General features: G+C 33.6%; 2 protein-coding genes and 1 non-coding gene across 4 annotated transcripts; all 3 read right to left on the bottom strand.

Moving 5' to 3' along the window:
* Window positions 1–256: 256 nt before the first annotated feature.
* Window positions 257–8,147, bottom strand: LOC106055650 (ganglioside GM2 activator-like). Of its 2 annotated transcripts, XM_056013273.1 has the most exons (5): window positions 7,926–8,147; window positions 7,022–7,133; window positions 4,930–5,085; window positions 3,857–4,030; window positions 257–1,794 (listed from the first exon to the last, which is right to left on the bottom strand). In XM_056013273.1, the coding sequence occupies exons 1-5, from the start codon at window positions 7,931–7,933 to the stop codon at window positions 1,642–1,644; spliced, it is 603 nt and encodes a 200-aa protein (XP_055869248.1). In that variant the 5' UTR covers window positions 7,934–8,147; the 3' UTR covers window positions 257–1,641. The 2 variants fall into 2 exon arrangements, with proteins under 2 accessions (XP_055869248.1, XP_055869249.1); XM_056013274.1 differs by lacking the exon at window positions 7,022–7,133.
* Window positions 8,148–8,918: 771 nt separating this feature from the next.
* Window positions 8,919–8,990, bottom strand: Trnaa-cgc (transfer RNA alanine (anticodon CGC)). Its single transcript has one exon. It is a non-coding gene; the product is annotated as a tRNA-Ala (tRNA).
* Window positions 8,991–12,448: 3,458 nt separating this feature from the next.
* Window positions 12,449–16,131, bottom strand: LOC106055651 (uncharacterized). The gene is made up of 4 exons (XM_013212007.2): window positions 15,948–16,131; window positions 14,903–15,058; window positions 13,738–13,911; window positions 12,449–12,730 (listed from the first exon to the last, which is right to left on the bottom strand). The coding sequence occupies exons 1-4, from the start codon at window positions 16,038–16,040 to the stop codon at window positions 12,578–12,580; spliced, it is 576 nt and encodes a 191-aa protein (XP_013067461.2). The 5' UTR covers window positions 16,041–16,131; the 3' UTR covers window positions 12,449–12,577.
* Between the last annotated feature and the right edge of the window lie 344 nt (window positions 16,132–16,475).

The raw sequence follows: 16,475 nt of genomic DNA, 5'->3' as shown, positions 1-16,475 counted from the left end.
CTAGGGCTGCCGAGCCACGGGAAATACTGCACTCCTCATTAATCTTCGGACTCGAAGACAAGCCTTATTATTGCAGGACAATGAACTAACTGTTCGCTTTATAGTTTACGTGACAGACTACAAGGTAATCATTAATTAATTAATTTAGTGAGTACATTTGTTATGTATTTCGACTAAAGTGAGTTTAATGTGGATTTTCGTTTCCCAACAAAAAAACAACAACACAATAGCAACAAATAACAAAATCTACAACGTGTTCTCTGGCTCCTATTTTATTTCCGAATTGAACACCAATAGACTAGCTACATAACTGTATTAGCTACTTTTAAATTTAATTTTGTGTTCTTGATTTTACTTGTGGAGATCTAATGATAGGAATAGAAACGAATACACACAGGAAGTTTTACACTTAAAATATCGTCGTGAAGAGATTAGTTATGGGACTAAATGATATCACAGCATGAATACATATCACATCGCTTGATAAAACGAAGCTAGATTGCTGTTTTTTTTTTCAACATTCAAAAAGTGTTGTTGTTTTTTATTTCTAATCAATTTCTGAATCTGATGGTGGTTTAAAAATTCTTTTTCTATTTATTTCATGCAATCCTTTTCATTATTTCAAGAATTTTTTTCACGCAGCACAAACAAGTTTTTCAATTAACAATACAGCTAATAATTTGTACATTAGTCTGTGCGCGAAATTTACGTCTATTTATTTATTCCCCTCTTAACTGAACACAAAAAAACATTTGAGTCGAGTGCGGGAATCCCCAGTGTAGTATTAAAACATTGAAGCTAAATTTAATGTTAAGATGATTCTATTTTGAACAATTGTAACGATCAAATCTGTTTTCATTGTGCTGTAGTTATTTGTTTCCTACAAATGTATATGAGCTGTCGAATTTCTAAAAACAATTCATAGGAGCCGTTATTAAAATACACGTGCAGTGTCCACTAATGAAGAGTTGGTCAGCTAATAGGAGGAATTTAAAAAAAAATGAGTAGTCCAAAAAATCTTTGACGTTTAGAGCAATATCAGTTGTTTAATATTATACAAATAAATGAAATGTGATCGAGCGAAAAACATCAAGGAACTAATCAAGACATTAAACTGACGTAAAAATAGAGCAGAAAAAATATAAACTAAAGAAAATGAAGAAAATAACAACAAACGTAAAAAGGACCAAAACTTAAAAGATTTTGATATGCAAGAAAAATTTCAATTCGACCTTCGTGAATAAACTTTTAATGGACATAAAGAAAAACTATTAAACAATTATCTAATTCATTATGATTTAGATGTATAGATTGCTATCAAACTAGAGTTAGTAGACTCGAGAGATCATTTCTCGGATCACATATTGGGACCTAAAAAAGAACATTGAGACTAGACCAGGACCAGATACGACCTTAGCCGAGAAAATTCATCATAAAAGGCATACTGACTCTGACCTGCAACGTCACAACCTGTGGGCAGTGAAAACCAACAATTCGTTGCCACGTCACAGGTCTGTACAACGTGTCAACAAAGCTACTGGTCTCCACTGCCCACAGGTTTGCGACGTCGCAGGTCAGAGTTGAGGCCTACTATACTGAAATGGTCTCGCCCTAGCCGACTATCTGGTCTTGCACCGAGCTCTAAGGCGAGGCAGGAAAAACTTCCAGTGCGAAATCGTAGCACATCAGGTCTCCATGCTCCCAGTTGTCTACCTTGATGCGAGTCCTGTATTTTCCCGCCACCACAAATCCCCCTTGGATTGGGATGGGCATGGGGCCCATGGTGTAGTTGTTCTGTGAATAGAGCAAACGAACAAGTAGCTTTCAAGACTAAACGACTCACAGTTATAATAACAGATATTTAAAAAAAAAAATTATTTCGCGCATCTTGCAATATTTTGCACATGTATGTATAGTTAGTATTATCTAGATTTAGATCTAAGGGTTCTAAGTTCATTAAGATTTTAAATTTATAAACAAAAACAGAAACACGTAACATAATGTTTTTGAAATCAATTCCTACTTTATTCCTACTTTATACAATTCCTACTTTATTCCTACTTTATACAATTCCTACTTTATTCCTACTTTATAAAATTCCTACTTTATTTCTACTTTATACAATTCCTACTTTATTTCTACTTTATACAATTCCTACTTTATTCCTACTTTATACAATTCCTACTTTATTTCTACTTTATACAATTCCTACTTTATTCCTACTTTATACAATTCCTACTTTATTTCTACTTTATACAATTCCTACTTTAATTCTACTTTATACAATGCCTACTTTATTTCTACTTTATACAATTCCTACTTTATTCCTACTTTATACAACTTGTTACGATGGACACTCAAATATAAATACACTTGACATAAGAACAATCTCAGGTAAACATAAACAAGTTTAATCAGCCATCTTGATTACTAGAGTAGTTTCCCCTGTGCATGGGCACAACTCTTCATACAATATCACATTCCATCAACACAATTCCTACTTTATTCCTACTTTATACAATTCCTACTTTATAAAGCTGATGTTGTGATAGATGAAAAACTGTTCTAGCGGTAAATACTTTTTAAATTCATTAATTGTTCTTTCGAAAAATGTAATAAAATGTGTTTTCGCCAATCTTTAAATTTCTTTTTCATAATATTGAAAGATTTTATTAAATTGACCAAAGATATGACATTTTATACTATATATATATGTATATATTGTCTCTCACAACATATCTAACCAGCTATAATACTTACTTTCAAATTAGAATTAATGATTCAATTTTTTTAAAACTTGTTCTTTGAAGTTTGTTATTAGTGACTTGTGGTTATGATTTGTTTATGGGGAATGTGTCAGCTAAGCGATTCTCAATCCATTACAACATATTATTCTAAGGGGCACCACTCACACACTTTTAATGCTTTTAATATACAGCAGGGGTACTCTTCAAGATAACACAATGGACCTCCTTCACCAATCGTAAGCAAACAACATTTAGCTACGTGATAATATTGATAAAACAACGAAAAAAAACTGTCACGTGACAGCCTGTGTGTATTACGTAATTTGTATAGAAGAGATAGAGAACCACGTGGCTAAATGTTGTTTGTTTACGATTGGTGAAGGAGGTCCATTTGGCTGCTGTTTCAAAATTGCCTTGTGTTTTTTTTAGGTTTGTTTTTTTCAATATAAATATAAAAAAGGCAATTTCCAGATAATATGAAAAAAAAATCTTAGCCTGTACAACAGTGAGAATAAAGAACAACTATTGGAGAATTAACATCAAAAGGTAATCACAGTGTTCAATGTCTATACTCCCGTTTACATTCTTAAAACTAAGTGGAAAGTACAACATAAAAAGACATAAAGAGATCTTTTTGCGACATATTGAGAACTAAACATAGACATACGAAAATGAAACGAAGAAGAACAAGAGAGAGATTTTAAACATATTGACAAACTAAACAATGTCAAGGAGACCACATTTGAAAGGTCACGTGTTGTCAACTAAAAATTACAAGCTACTCTGTGTTAAATGCGAAAGCTCCTTGACATTGCAGATAGTAGAAACAAAACCATATGGTTTGTTAAAATATTTCGCATATCAATACTTTCATACACCGGATACACCTCGTTTTTTTTTTTTTTTTTTTTTGTTTGTTATTTATGGATTCACTTCATGTATGAAAACCCCAATAGAAATTGTTCAAATCTTTTGTCTTTAACAAGCCCCAACCCTTATCATTGATATCACACTATAGCTGAACATCAACAACCTTATTAATTTTACATGTACATCTGCTTGCAATACTTTCTTAAAGGCAATAGCAATAATCAAATAAGGTTGTCTACCTTTAAGACTGGACATTGACAGGGCGCATGCTCATTGACCATTGAAGGACAAGGTTGAATGTCCCATAGAATGTTGCAGACATTCTGAATGTTGCACGTACCGTAGGGAGTGTTCACACAGGAAAGTGGAATCCACTCGTCGGCAAAAATATGTTTCTCTATTTTGTAGTCCACCTAGGAGGTCAAAGCTCATTACTAGGAGGTCAAAGCTCATAAATGCATATGTAATATAATAAAGGTAATGCATATGTAATACAATAAAGATAATTTCACATCGCTAAGTAAAATATTTTTCTGGCTCGCTAGTAGGCTAGCATGTTTAAACAAGTTCTGATAAGCTACGGCTTTCATATCCCAGGCTTACTGCCCGGAGCTTACTGATTTAGGAACCAGTTGCTCGCCTCTGAGCGACACTTGAAGACCAGTAGTTGGACTGGTTGTCAGATGCTATTTTCTAAAAAAAAAATTCTAAAGCAGTGTTTCCTAAACTAAGTTCCATGAACTATTGGAATAGTTACCTATTAGGCAACCATGTAAATTAATCTCTCAAAAACATAAGCAAAGCGTTCCGCTAAACACTCTGAATGTGCGAAGTGTTTCATTTGAGAAAGAAGTTTGGGAACCACTGGTCTTAAATTACAATTATTTTTTTTAAAAAAGCAAAATAAAAAATAAAAATCTTTAAAAACCGCGAAGAACATTTGAGGAGAACAACTTCGCCCTTACTATTTCATCTATCAATAATGTATAAGTTATTTCCCTTCTATAACATCCAATTAAATAATTAAATATTACCAATAATTAATTGACAAATTGGTTAATTTTAATTGATTCAAATTTTGTTGGGTACAATAAATAATTGTTTAAAATATTCACTTGACCCGAGAATGCATGTGAGAGAAATAGCGTGTACAAACTTTTTACCAGTCGTACAGATCGACAAGATGGACTGAGTTGATATGAGCTTTGTAAGAAATGGGGAGGACATATCGCCTCTCAGACTTGGTAGACACTAAGCTGTAGAGCAATAGATCTAATACCAAGTACCGAAGTCTTCAATTGGCAATACTTACGCCTATGGGAGCGTTAAGGTCTTTAAGAACCTCCATAGTGTACGCAACAATCATGGTGCCTGGAACGACCACTGGGTCTGGCATGATCACAATGTCACGTATTTTAATGGAAGCACTGGGACCTCCGCAAGACTGCATAGACAACGACTTGGAGAACTGAAGAGAAACATAAATACATGATTTTATTTGTAAGATGTCTATTTTTTAAACGCTGAAGAGTTCTATATACTTACAATCGTGTATGGGATTTGATGTCCTGGTTTACACTTTGAGTTTTAAGATCCTATGTACGTTCTTTCAGCAAATAAAATAGACGAATAGAATAAAATGAAGAGAAACGATATGAAGTAATGTAGGAGCGATATAATGGAAAATGAAAAAAAAAGAAGAAAAAGAAAGAGGATTGGAAGAGATCTTGAAATAAATAGACGATTAATTGACCATGTCTATGACGTTACACTCAGACATTACTTTGTGAACAGTAAATCTAGATATTTTTTTTTTCTCCTAAAGGGAAAATGGCTTAGAAATTTGATTTTACAATGCTAAAATTGTGCACTAAAATTATTATTTTGATTTTTTTTTAAATTCATATCAATACTTCCATATTCAGTACATCGGATGCACCGAAGACTCCATTTATAAAAATCCTTAACACAAGTTAGATATAGACAATAAATAGACATATTTTTGAGAGGTCTAGATACACATTAAATTGTGATATTTTAAATTAGTAACAGGCACCATAATCGTTCTTCGATAAAAGAAAAACCACAGGATCCTAAATCAAGTCCCAAAATGATGCACTTACTTCTGATGTAAAATGCTAGGTTTAGGCCCTGCAAGCGTTTTATAAAGAAAAGCTCGGTTATTCATGACAATGTAGCGAGTCAAAATATACACGTTGACAATGTTTTACCAACTTGAAAATAGTGAAAAACTCAAAAACAAAAACTCTTTATGCTCTATTCTGGAATACTACAGAGACTTTCAACTCAACGTGAGCAGGTCTCGTTAATAAATATGTAGGCTAATGGACATTTTCACGCTAGACTAACGACACTAAATTAAACTTCAACATTGCAAACTAAATCAAAGTTACTGTTAATTAGTTTTGAGTAATTATGATGAGAGGAGTGATTCCTTTAAAGATATTAAAATATACTTATCCCAAAGATCCCAGAGCAGGGCACACTTTTCCTGAGTACCTCAAGGCACAGGACCAGTGACTAATAGAAAAAAAAAACATCTACAGTAGACACGACACACAGCAAGGTCCAGTGGTCAAGCTGGTAACTCAGGAGCAAATGGCAACTAAGCACACTTTATATAACCTTCTTAGGGGAAAACTCCTGTCATCATAAATATATGTACTTTACAAATAGTTAACTCCCCTTATGTCACATGACAAATGGTTGGGTTTAAAAACTGATTCTAGTGCTAAATGTTCAGTATCAAACATTTTAAAAAACATTTCCTTTATTTTGTACACCGGATGCACCAAAAGACTTGCTATTTATAGTTTTACACCATGTATGAAAATCTCCTTTTTCCTATTTTAGGAAAAACAAAGAAAATATGATTAAAAAATACATAGATACGTAAGCCTCTTTTGTGTTATCTGGCTCGGACATGTCACAAGCATGTCAGGTAGAAGAATCCCTATACACATTCTATATGCTGAGCTTGCGGGGGGAGTAAGACCAAAGGGCCGACCAAGGCTAACCTACGGAGATGTCTACAAGCGAGACACGAGAACCACAGGCATCAACCGAAAAATTTGGGTGGAGATAAACCAAGACCGGACAGACTGTGCGTGCTGGGACGAACTTCGCCGAGAGCAAAAGAAACGACGCTGCCTTAGTCAAGAGAAAGAAAAAGAAAGCTGCCCTGTCAGCTAGCCTCAAAAGAGATGCATATACCTGCACGAACTGTGGCAAAATCTGCCGCTCCAGAATTGGCTTAATTAGTCACATCAGATTCTGCGCCATTTCAGGAAGAAGACAAAACCGGTGACTCATCTAATATGCAAATCTATCAATGAATTAAACGTTATCAATGAAGAAGTCTGAGACCTAATTTAGAGACTTACCTTCCCTGAAGTTTTGTATTTCAAAAGTGGTGCTTGCATATTTAATGTTTTAAAATGAACTGTTTGCTTCAGAAAACAAAAGAGTTGCTGGTGTAGCTGAACTTTGCAACATCTAAAATATTATGATATCGTATTTTTCAGATTCTTTGCTAGTTAAACCTGACGGACTTAACGGACGGACAGAACACATAAAGCTAATAGCGACCTTTCTCCTTTTGGAGCCTATAAAAAAAGCAACATTGTGAATCATCTGTATCTCAATATATTTATTTGCTACATGTGTAAATACTAGATATATACTCACATAATCATGTATCTCAATATATTTATTTGCTACATGTGTAAATACTAGATATATACTCACATAATCATGTATCTCAATATATTTATTTGCTACATGTGTAAATACTAGATATATACTCACATAATCATGTATCTCAATATATTTATTTGCTACATGTGTAAATACTAGATATATACTCACATAATCATGTATCTCAATATATTTATTTGCTACATGTGTAAATACTAGATATATACTCACATAATCATGTATCTCAATATATTTATTTGCTACATGTGTAAATACTAGATATATACTCACATAATCATGTATCTCAATATATTTATTTGCTACATGTGTAAATACTAGATATATACTCACATAATCATGTATCTCAATATATTTATTTGCTACATGTGTAAATACTAGATATATACTCACATAATCATGTATCTCAATATATTTATTTGCTACATGTGTAAATACTAGATATATACTCACATAATCATGTATCTCAATATATTTATTTGCTACATGTGTAAATACTAGATATATACTCACATAATCATGTATCTCAATATATTTATTTGCTACATGTGTAAATACTAGATATATACTCACATAATCATCACTTCTTGTTGCAGGTGAAATTAAGGTTAAAACGAATACAATGATGCCAGTATAGCTCCGTTGCTTGGAAGCAGGAATTTGCATGTTGAATGGTTTATGTAGCATTCTATATCCTGGGCGATAACCAAACCTTAAATGTAGATTGCTTTAATTTCTTGTGCTTGAAACTAGAAATTATACACACAACAGAATTATTCAGGCACAAGATTTGCGTTGCCCCGCAGTGTTTGGATGTATTTTAAATCAACTCTATGCAAATATCCCATTATGCATAAAAATGTCCACGAGTAAATGAGTGTACCAATCGATAATAACATAATTAAAGCCTTACTTATTGGCTTTACCTATGATGTCTTTCAAATGAAAAGAAACAGCAGCTAGAATATTTTGGTTTTGTATTTTGTTATTTCCATTTAAGAAATACATACCTGTAAAACCTGTATGTGTAAAGATATGCCTACCTCTCTCCTGATATTATACTTAGACTAAGTAATCTAGACAAAAATAATATTTAGTTGACAAAAAATATTTTTCTTTTATTTCCTGGCGTGTTGGCGGCCCCCCGAAAGTTGAAAAAGCCGCTATTAGTTTTGTGTGGTCTGTCTGTCCGTCCGCCCGTCTGTCCCGTTTAGATCACAGAAACTAGAAAAGGTATTGAAAATCCGAAATCATTCTATTTTAAACATTTAAAGCTCTGATGTAACGGTTACGTGGATTCTCAAGTCTGTCTTGACCTATTCAATATGACGAACCAATAAACCAGTATGATAGCATCCCAAAGACATTAGAATTATTCTCGCCTGTTTTACAACCAAGAAAAGACCAAGTACTGCAAAATGAAATCTAGCGACATCTATTTCAAAGAAGACACCTGGTCAACAAGGAAAATCTTAATCCCTTGAAGTTAAACATTTGCTTTACTTTATCTAAAATCTTTGATGGAAAAGAAAAATCCTGATAAAAATTTAAAGAAAAAAAAAAACTTGGAGATGCCGGGGATTGAACCCGGGACTTCTCACATGCGAAGCAAGCGCTCTACCACTGAGCTACATCCCCTTGATATACCATATACGTCTCTTAGATGATATTGTTTTTGTCATTAAATGAAGCTCAAATAGTACAATGAGGGTCACAAAATTGACAATACACTGGAATAGAATTCCTAGTAAGGGAAACGGTTAAGGCTTCAATTTCATTCGTCCTCTTATCTTTCTCGAAAATTGGCAATGTTTTTAAGCCTCATCATGGCGCTCGGGTGTAGACAGTCGTTAGAGAAGAAGATAGGCCAGTAGGGAAGCGAAACAGAACCCCCTTTGGGTTGCCTGAGAAACGAATCCATTGCAATGACGGGGGTGGAAGAAAGCCCCAACAAACATGTGACTATCCACACACCGTACGTCATGGAACCGTTTAATGGCTGTCTTCTGTACGGCTGATTTTTATACAGAAAAGAAAACTGGGGAGTTTACCCGGTGTGCTCGGCCTTTGGACTCGCTTCTAACTTAAGCGTCTTCAGACACGAGCCATATAGGTAATAGGAATGTACACATTTACATCTGCTTGGATCATTCCCATAAAGAGGTTTGTTTTCAGACAGTCAGGTGAAGGCAAACTTCCATAGGCCTAGAGTTCCAAGAGTTAACTCTTACAACAAATACGAAGAAGGGGGCGTCACAGTTAGTCATGGTGTTACGAGCAATTATTAATTGTAGAGTAAGAGTAGAGTCCTATTGCTCACATTAAATATACACACTTGTAACGTAATGATTCTGCCTTGTATAACGTTTTGACTTTTGTTAATGTGTAATAAATAGATCTAGACCAGTGGTCGCAAACTGCGGTCTCGAGCCGCTTGTGGCACTTTGAATCCTTGGCTCCGGCTCTTCAATAAAATATTGACTGCAAGCCTGACATATCATTTACTAACTTGCATTGTACGAGAAGAGTCAACTTTTTGAAACACCAGCCTACAGAAAAGATGCAATTTTTTTTTTAGCAAGAAGCAAAAGCAAGGAAAGCGTCTCGCAATTATGATATCTCCGTCGAACAGATGCGTGAAGTAGACAAAGATGCATATTTAAAAGGTATATCTTGTTTTATTTATTGTTTTAACATATTTAGGAAAGGTTTGGCGACCGGACTGACGACGGAGTTGGGGAGGTGTTTGTAATTTTCGCGTGATTTACTGTCTCCACTAAAGGTGCTATAGTAAAACCCTTTGGGATTATTGCCACTCAAAGGACAAACGAGTAGATATAGCTAATGTTGCGTCTAAAAGCTTAGAACAACATCGAATTCCATTTAAAAAAAAATTTTATTTCAACAGATAAAGCAAAAAAAAAGTATTGCCAGGTAGAAGAAATGGCTCTGGCGTTATATCGTTAGAAAAATAGAATAAAAGAGTAAAAGCACACATTTCCTGAAAAAAAAAAATTCAAAGTAATTGAATCAGGGTTTGAGATACAGAACTTCAGTGTAGCGAAGTCACTTTCCTATCGCCAATTTACTTGACAAGTAGAGAATAGAGTCTGTAGATATTCTTGTTATCGAGAGGAAATATTTATAAATAATTCGATTAACTGTTCACCAAAATAAAATCATTTCATTGCAGGCTTAATGAACGCTCTGTAAATTTAACGATCACACGTAGACACCGTACACCCTACCCATATCAGCATAAACGTAAATTTAAGGAAAAGGAAACTTTTTTTTCGATGTTAGATAGAGTAACATCATTGGAAAGCAAATTGTAGATTTTTACTGAATATTTTGAATGAGAAACTATTTCTCTTTCATTCTTTTCAGTATTTCTAGGAAAACAAATATAATATAGACATTTGCTATCTTAGAACGCCTTAGAACGTCTTAGAACTTATACCTGGTAATGAATAAAGCTTTTCTCAACTTTATCTAAATGTCATTTTTCGTTTGTTTTTTTAAGATTGGCAATTTTTGAATGAGTCACTAATTTTTTTTTAAATTTATTTCTGAATTCAGATGTCGATTGTCTTTGTTCCAAATAAGAACTATAGGAGAAAAATTTTATTAATTAATTAATTTTTTAGGACAATTGATTTGGAGACGCTGTGGTTGAGTGCTAAAGTGGTAAATTGTTTTTTTTATTCTTTTTTTAATCATCTTCAATTTTATAGTTTAAAAAATGTGTCTCTTTTGGTTGACGAGTTCGCCGACAAATAATAAATCTGTTCGATTAGAAATATTTTTACCATTTGTTTTTGTTAAGCGCAGTGACATACTTTTAGCTTTTTCAATACGCTATGATCCTATCACTTATCTGGACCATTTGGGAAACGAGTTGGATGAGAAAGAAGGGGGGGGGGGGGTATCTGTGTGAATGTTACCGTGATCGCTTTTAAATGCATTTATGTTTTTTTAATGTTGAAAAATCTGGTGCCAGCGTAGTGCTTATAAAAATAGAAGTTTTATAGCTATCTATTGTATCGTCAAACTTAAAAGTGGGGACCTATTTCTCTCTACAAAGTATAAAGGGGACTAATTCAACTTCTACTACCACATCAGAAGTACAAATTCTTTCCTTTGTTCGATACCAAATAAAAAAACCCCAACTAATTGTTAACTAACTATTTTTTAAAATTCTTGTTTTGTCAGGTAAAAGAAATAATTGTGAGAACGGGTGTGGGAGAAAGAACGTGTGCGTGTTTTGTGAAAATCAATATATTGACAAATAGTTATAGATTGAAATAATAAATATATTCGTTTATTATTCGAAGACTAGTTGACAGCAAGATCTGGAGTTATCTAATCATAAGAGACTATAACTCTTGTTTTCTTTAAATCTATGCAATCAAAGTAAAAACATCCAATTTTCTTTGTTGCACGGTTTCAAATGTTGAAACTGATTTGAGATAATTTCACAATAGTAAGAATAAAAAAAAATAATAAAATAGAAAAAGAAACAAGCAAAGTATATGAAAATATTTTTTTAAAAAAAAAGCTTATATTCAGTGAAGGAAAAGCACCATTTAAATGCTGCCATATCTCTCAATATTGCAAGTTTTATCTACACATTTGCCGTTTAGAATGGTTAATTAATTACCACTAATTGCTTAACTAATTAGTTAATATTTTATTGATTCACTTGTTGTTATCGACAATGAAAAATCATGCAAAATTTTAACTTGATCCAAGAGGGAGAAAAAAAAAAGTGTAAAAGAATCGACCCAGACAGACTGAGTGCGTTAATATAAGCTGTGCAAAAACACAATTTTATAATATGAAATTTTAAAATATGATCATGAAAAATTAATAGCTGGCCAATTTAGAAACTGAAGACTTCTAGAATGTATGAGATTGAGCCATATGCGCTTAGTGTATTTATAATAGAATTTATGTGGCAATAACATTTTTAACAAATAAGAGATAGGTATTAAGAAAATAAAAGATATGAGTAATTATAATATGATTTCTATTTTTTTTTTTAAATAATACAAGGTCAATGAAACAGAAAGAGGTTTAAATAAAATGAACGAATCTTTGTATTTGTTATTTGTTTGTTTTTCATTTATTGTCATAAAACGAACTTTCGAGATTCAACATTGTCTACTCTCTTTCTCCAGCAGATCAATGTTGTGTGCCCTAGGCGGCTTTGTGGTCTTTATGGACTAGGCAGGGGCAGGACTAATCTCCAGTTCAAGACTGTAGCACAACAGTTCGCCGAGTTCAAAGTTGTTGGCCTTGAAAGTGGCTCTGTACTTCCCAGTGATAAGAGCTCCTCCCATGAGTGGAATGGGTAACGGATCCATGATGTAGTTTGACTGATAGAAAGACAAAAAAATCTTTGCGACAAACGTGGACAAAGCACACACACACACACACACACACACAAAATGTGAACATAATTTTAAGCAAATAGATATGCACATCTGCCATCACACACTACTCGCACAACTTAGAACAACTAGTAGAAACAACAACAGTTGTGATCAGTGATCAGTGGATAGTTGGGAATGTGAAGGAAATACAAGAAAAATGATTTTTCAAAAACAATTACTTTTTTTTTTGTTTTGTATTAAGTTTCATCAAACCTTACAATAACTAGGTATAAAAGTTCACACATGTGTAGAGAACAATTTATGAATATTCATTTTCTTTTTTTTAAATAATACTTTAAAAAAAACAAAGTTTATACAAAGTGTAATTGTATCAATTAGTTTGGTTCAGTCTTGCAATTAAGATTGTAATAGAACTAGACCAAAAACAACTAATCTGTGCGATAATAATATTTTTACCAATAGTTTTTGTTTAGCGCTATTGCGTGCTTTTAGTTTTATCACCACGTTCCATACCATTGCACCCTGTGTACTATTATCTTTCTTCTAAGACGTAAATGTAACGGTCATTCAACTGAATTGTCATGGCGGAGGTTCTACAAAAATCCCATGACCAACGAAATGAACAAAACATATTAGTGCCAAATTAAACAGATGTTGACATTTATAAATAGCAAGAACATTTAAGTATACATGTATATATATCATTTAATGAACACTTTGAGAAATAATTTCTTACTTTGCCTGGATGTTTTGGACAATCTATAGAATGTATATAAACTTTCAATATTTAAGTACAAAGCCTATTGTATGCCTATAAATCGCAACTTGTTATACATTTTCATCTCTTTCTATAATAATTTCGTTGATTAAAAAAATATATATATTTTATTTAATTACATTTTTTATCTAAATTTTAATTTCATTTGAAAAAAATACAAATACTATAAGATACATTTCTGCATTTATTAGATTGTTGTAAATGAACTTACTGGCTTAATTGGACATGAACAAGGAATATGTCCTTCCATGAACGTAGGACAGGGCAAGAGGTCTCCCAAGATATTGCAGACATTCAGAATGAAGCAGGACCCGTACAAAGTGTTTTGACATGATAAGGTCATCCACTGGTCGCCAAATATATTCTTCTCTATTTTATAGTCCACCTTAAAGTGGAAATATCTTCAAAGTAAATTTACTTTAAAAACAAAAACTGACTAGAAAAAAACAAACAGACTTTGTGTTATCACACAAATCTAGACTAGAATTCGTATGACTACGCGTTTAATATTTAAAACTACTAGAGCTACAGATAGGCCAATATTGTGATGAAAATAAGTAGCCCTGCTATACTAGTTGGTATCAAAATTCTTTTTAAAAATCATTTGAATCACTATTCCATTCCAGGAGTTAGTTAATAAATGGAAATTATATTTTATAATGATCCTTTGATACTTTTTCCATTGAGACCTTATATGGAAATTGTTTGTACTAATGCGCGAATCTTTGAAAGAAGCCTGAGTTATTAATGAAGAAATCTGTGAACTTTTTAAAAAAAACTTACCTCCCCTGAAGTTTTTCATTAAGAGTGGTGTATTTTTTTTTAATTGTTTTTTTTTTTTATCTGCTTGCATATATAATTTTAAAATTAAATGGTTCACTTTCAGACAAGAAAAAAGTAGCCGTTGCTTCTAAAATATCATGATGTCCGATTTTCATTTTCTCTTCTAGTTTCTGAGACAGACCACACAAAACTAATATCGTCTATTCCTCTTTCGGGGACCGCTAAAAACACTGTTGATGTGTAATATTGATTTAAAGGTTATCTACATCAGTGGCTCGCAGGATATGGTCAGAGGATTTCCTGGGGTCCGAGAGCTTAGGTGACAGATGTATACAATTTAAAAAAATTATTTCCCAAAAGCCTGTTTAACCGATCGGAGAGGGCGGTACTTACGGCTTATGAAGCTTCTAAGCTACCAACCACAATATTAGTAGACCAGTGGAGAGAGAGGAACCGCGTCAAAATGCGCCCGTCACTGCCTTAAATCAGACCTATTAGACCCATACACGTCCGATTAGTGTTCATCCTCACATTGGGAACAAAAATGTGCCCAAGTCAGCTGCCAGTGTAAGGCTATCTCTAAAAATGCTTACCCCAATGGGGCCTTTAATCTCTTTCAAAACCTCCATGGTGTAGGCTAGGATCATGGTGCCAGGGACGACCAGTGAATCCGGCATGACCAGGACATCGCGTATTACGATGGGAGCATCCGGACTTGCACATGACTTCAAAGTATAAGCATTGTCCAGCTGGGGAAATAACAAGAAAAACGTGAAAAATATTAAAAAAAAAAAAAAAAGGAAAGCTTATACGTAAGTTGTATCAATTAGTTTGGATCAGTCATGGCATTACATTTGAAATAGATCCAGACCAACAAAAAAAAAATCTGAGTGATTAGAAATATTTTTACCAATTGTTGCTTTTTGTTTAGCGCTATTTCATGCTTCTAGCTTAATACGCTATGATCCAATCACTTATCTGGACCAGTCAAGTACTATTTCTTTCTCTTGTTCGAGATAACAAAAAATAATAATTACCAATATTTAATTAACTAATTGGCTTTTAATTTTTATTTTTATGTTGTTAGGTAAAGGAAATTATTGTAAATTTTCAGCTTGATCCGAGATTGGGTGATCTTCAGTGCCCACAGATTGTGACGTGTTGAGACCTACTGTAACGTCTCGGTTCAAACGAGGCCAATCGTTATAGAAGGCCTCTACGCTGACCTGCGACCTGTCTTCTTACTGTGGAGCAGACGAGAGATTGGAGAGATAGGGCAAGGCATGATGCAAACTCCATCACTTTACAGAAATTACTAAAAATAAAAAAAGTATATGAATACAATATTGGAGACTTTCATCCATGGCAGAATGGCTGCTAATAGAAAGCTTTTGGTGTTTCCGGTGTACAAAACCAAGGACGTGTTGATGAGCTAGGCTTTTAAAACAGTGAAATGATGTTTTCTGTGCACATTTTAGCTCCTCCATGGAATCATTTCTTTAAAGCTCTTCCGTTTTTAGCGTTTCTTAGTTGGCAGCTTTGAAGGTCACTTTAGCGTCCTTGACATTGTTTTGTTTAGCGTCCAAATCTCTCCACTAACTAATTAGTGACACAATTTCTTAAAGCCTATATACTTACTAAAGGTTGGCTGCTCACTGTTAGCACAAATAAAGTCAAGACCACTATAGTGCAGACACAGTGTTCACAACGCTTGGTAGAACACTGTTTCATGTCAAAAGTCTCCAGGTAACATATAAACCTAATAAAGATCTGACTTGCAAATGCTTTATATTCGCGACTGAAGCAATACTATTTATAACAATGTGCTTTCTTTCGATTTTCATTTGTGCTGTGATTATCAACGTTTGGGGTACATTATCTTATTAAAAATATGCAAATGTTCATAACCCTAGACGATCATGACCCGAAAGGAGGTGGGGGGGGGGGGGGACAGGGATGTCCACATCTCGACGAGGTGACATGTAGGGTTAATTTGTTTGTGACAGCAACTGAGGTTCGACTCTAGAAAAGAAGAGTTGAACTTTCATACTAACAAATAATTCAGTTCACCCTCTTCTTCATGAGTTGAACATTCTACCATCACCAAGAAGATAGAAGACACTGATCACAAAATTAAATAGACTCAAACACTCTTTTTTTTTTCTT

The sequence above is a fragment of the Biomphalaria glabrata genome, chromosome 15 (genome assembly GCF_947242115.1).
Source record: "Biomphalaria glabrata chromosome 15, xgBioGlab47.1, whole genome shotgun sequence".
In the NCBI taxonomy this organism is placed as follows: Eukaryota; Metazoa; Mollusca; class Gastropoda; family Planorbidae; genus Biomphalaria; species Biomphalaria glabrata.
This window is presented reverse-complemented; position numbering and strand designations above follow the sequence as displayed.

Coding starts and splice junctions, on each gene's coding strand:
- LOC106055650 (XM_056013273.1), bottom strand. Junction 5,086..7,021: donor AATACAAAACTTCAGGGAAG/GTAAGTCTCTAA, acceptor GTTTCTCTTCAG/TTCTCCAAGTCGTTGTCTAT. Junction 1,795..3,856: donor GTCAATGTCCAGTCTTAAAG/GTAGACAACCTT, acceptor CTCTATTCACAG/AACAACTACACCATGGGCCC.
- LOC106055651 (XM_013212007.2), bottom strand. CDS start 16,040: ATGAAACAGTGTTCTACCAAGCGTTGTGAACACTGTGTCTGCACTATA. Junction 15,059..15,947: donor CAGTGAGCAGCCAACCTTTA/GTAAGTATATAG, acceptor TTATTTCCCCAG/CTGGACAATGCTTATACTTT. Junction 13,912..14,902: donor AGATTAAAGGCCCCATTGGG/GTAAGCATTTTT, acceptor TTCCACTTTAAG/GTGGACTATAAAATAGAGAA.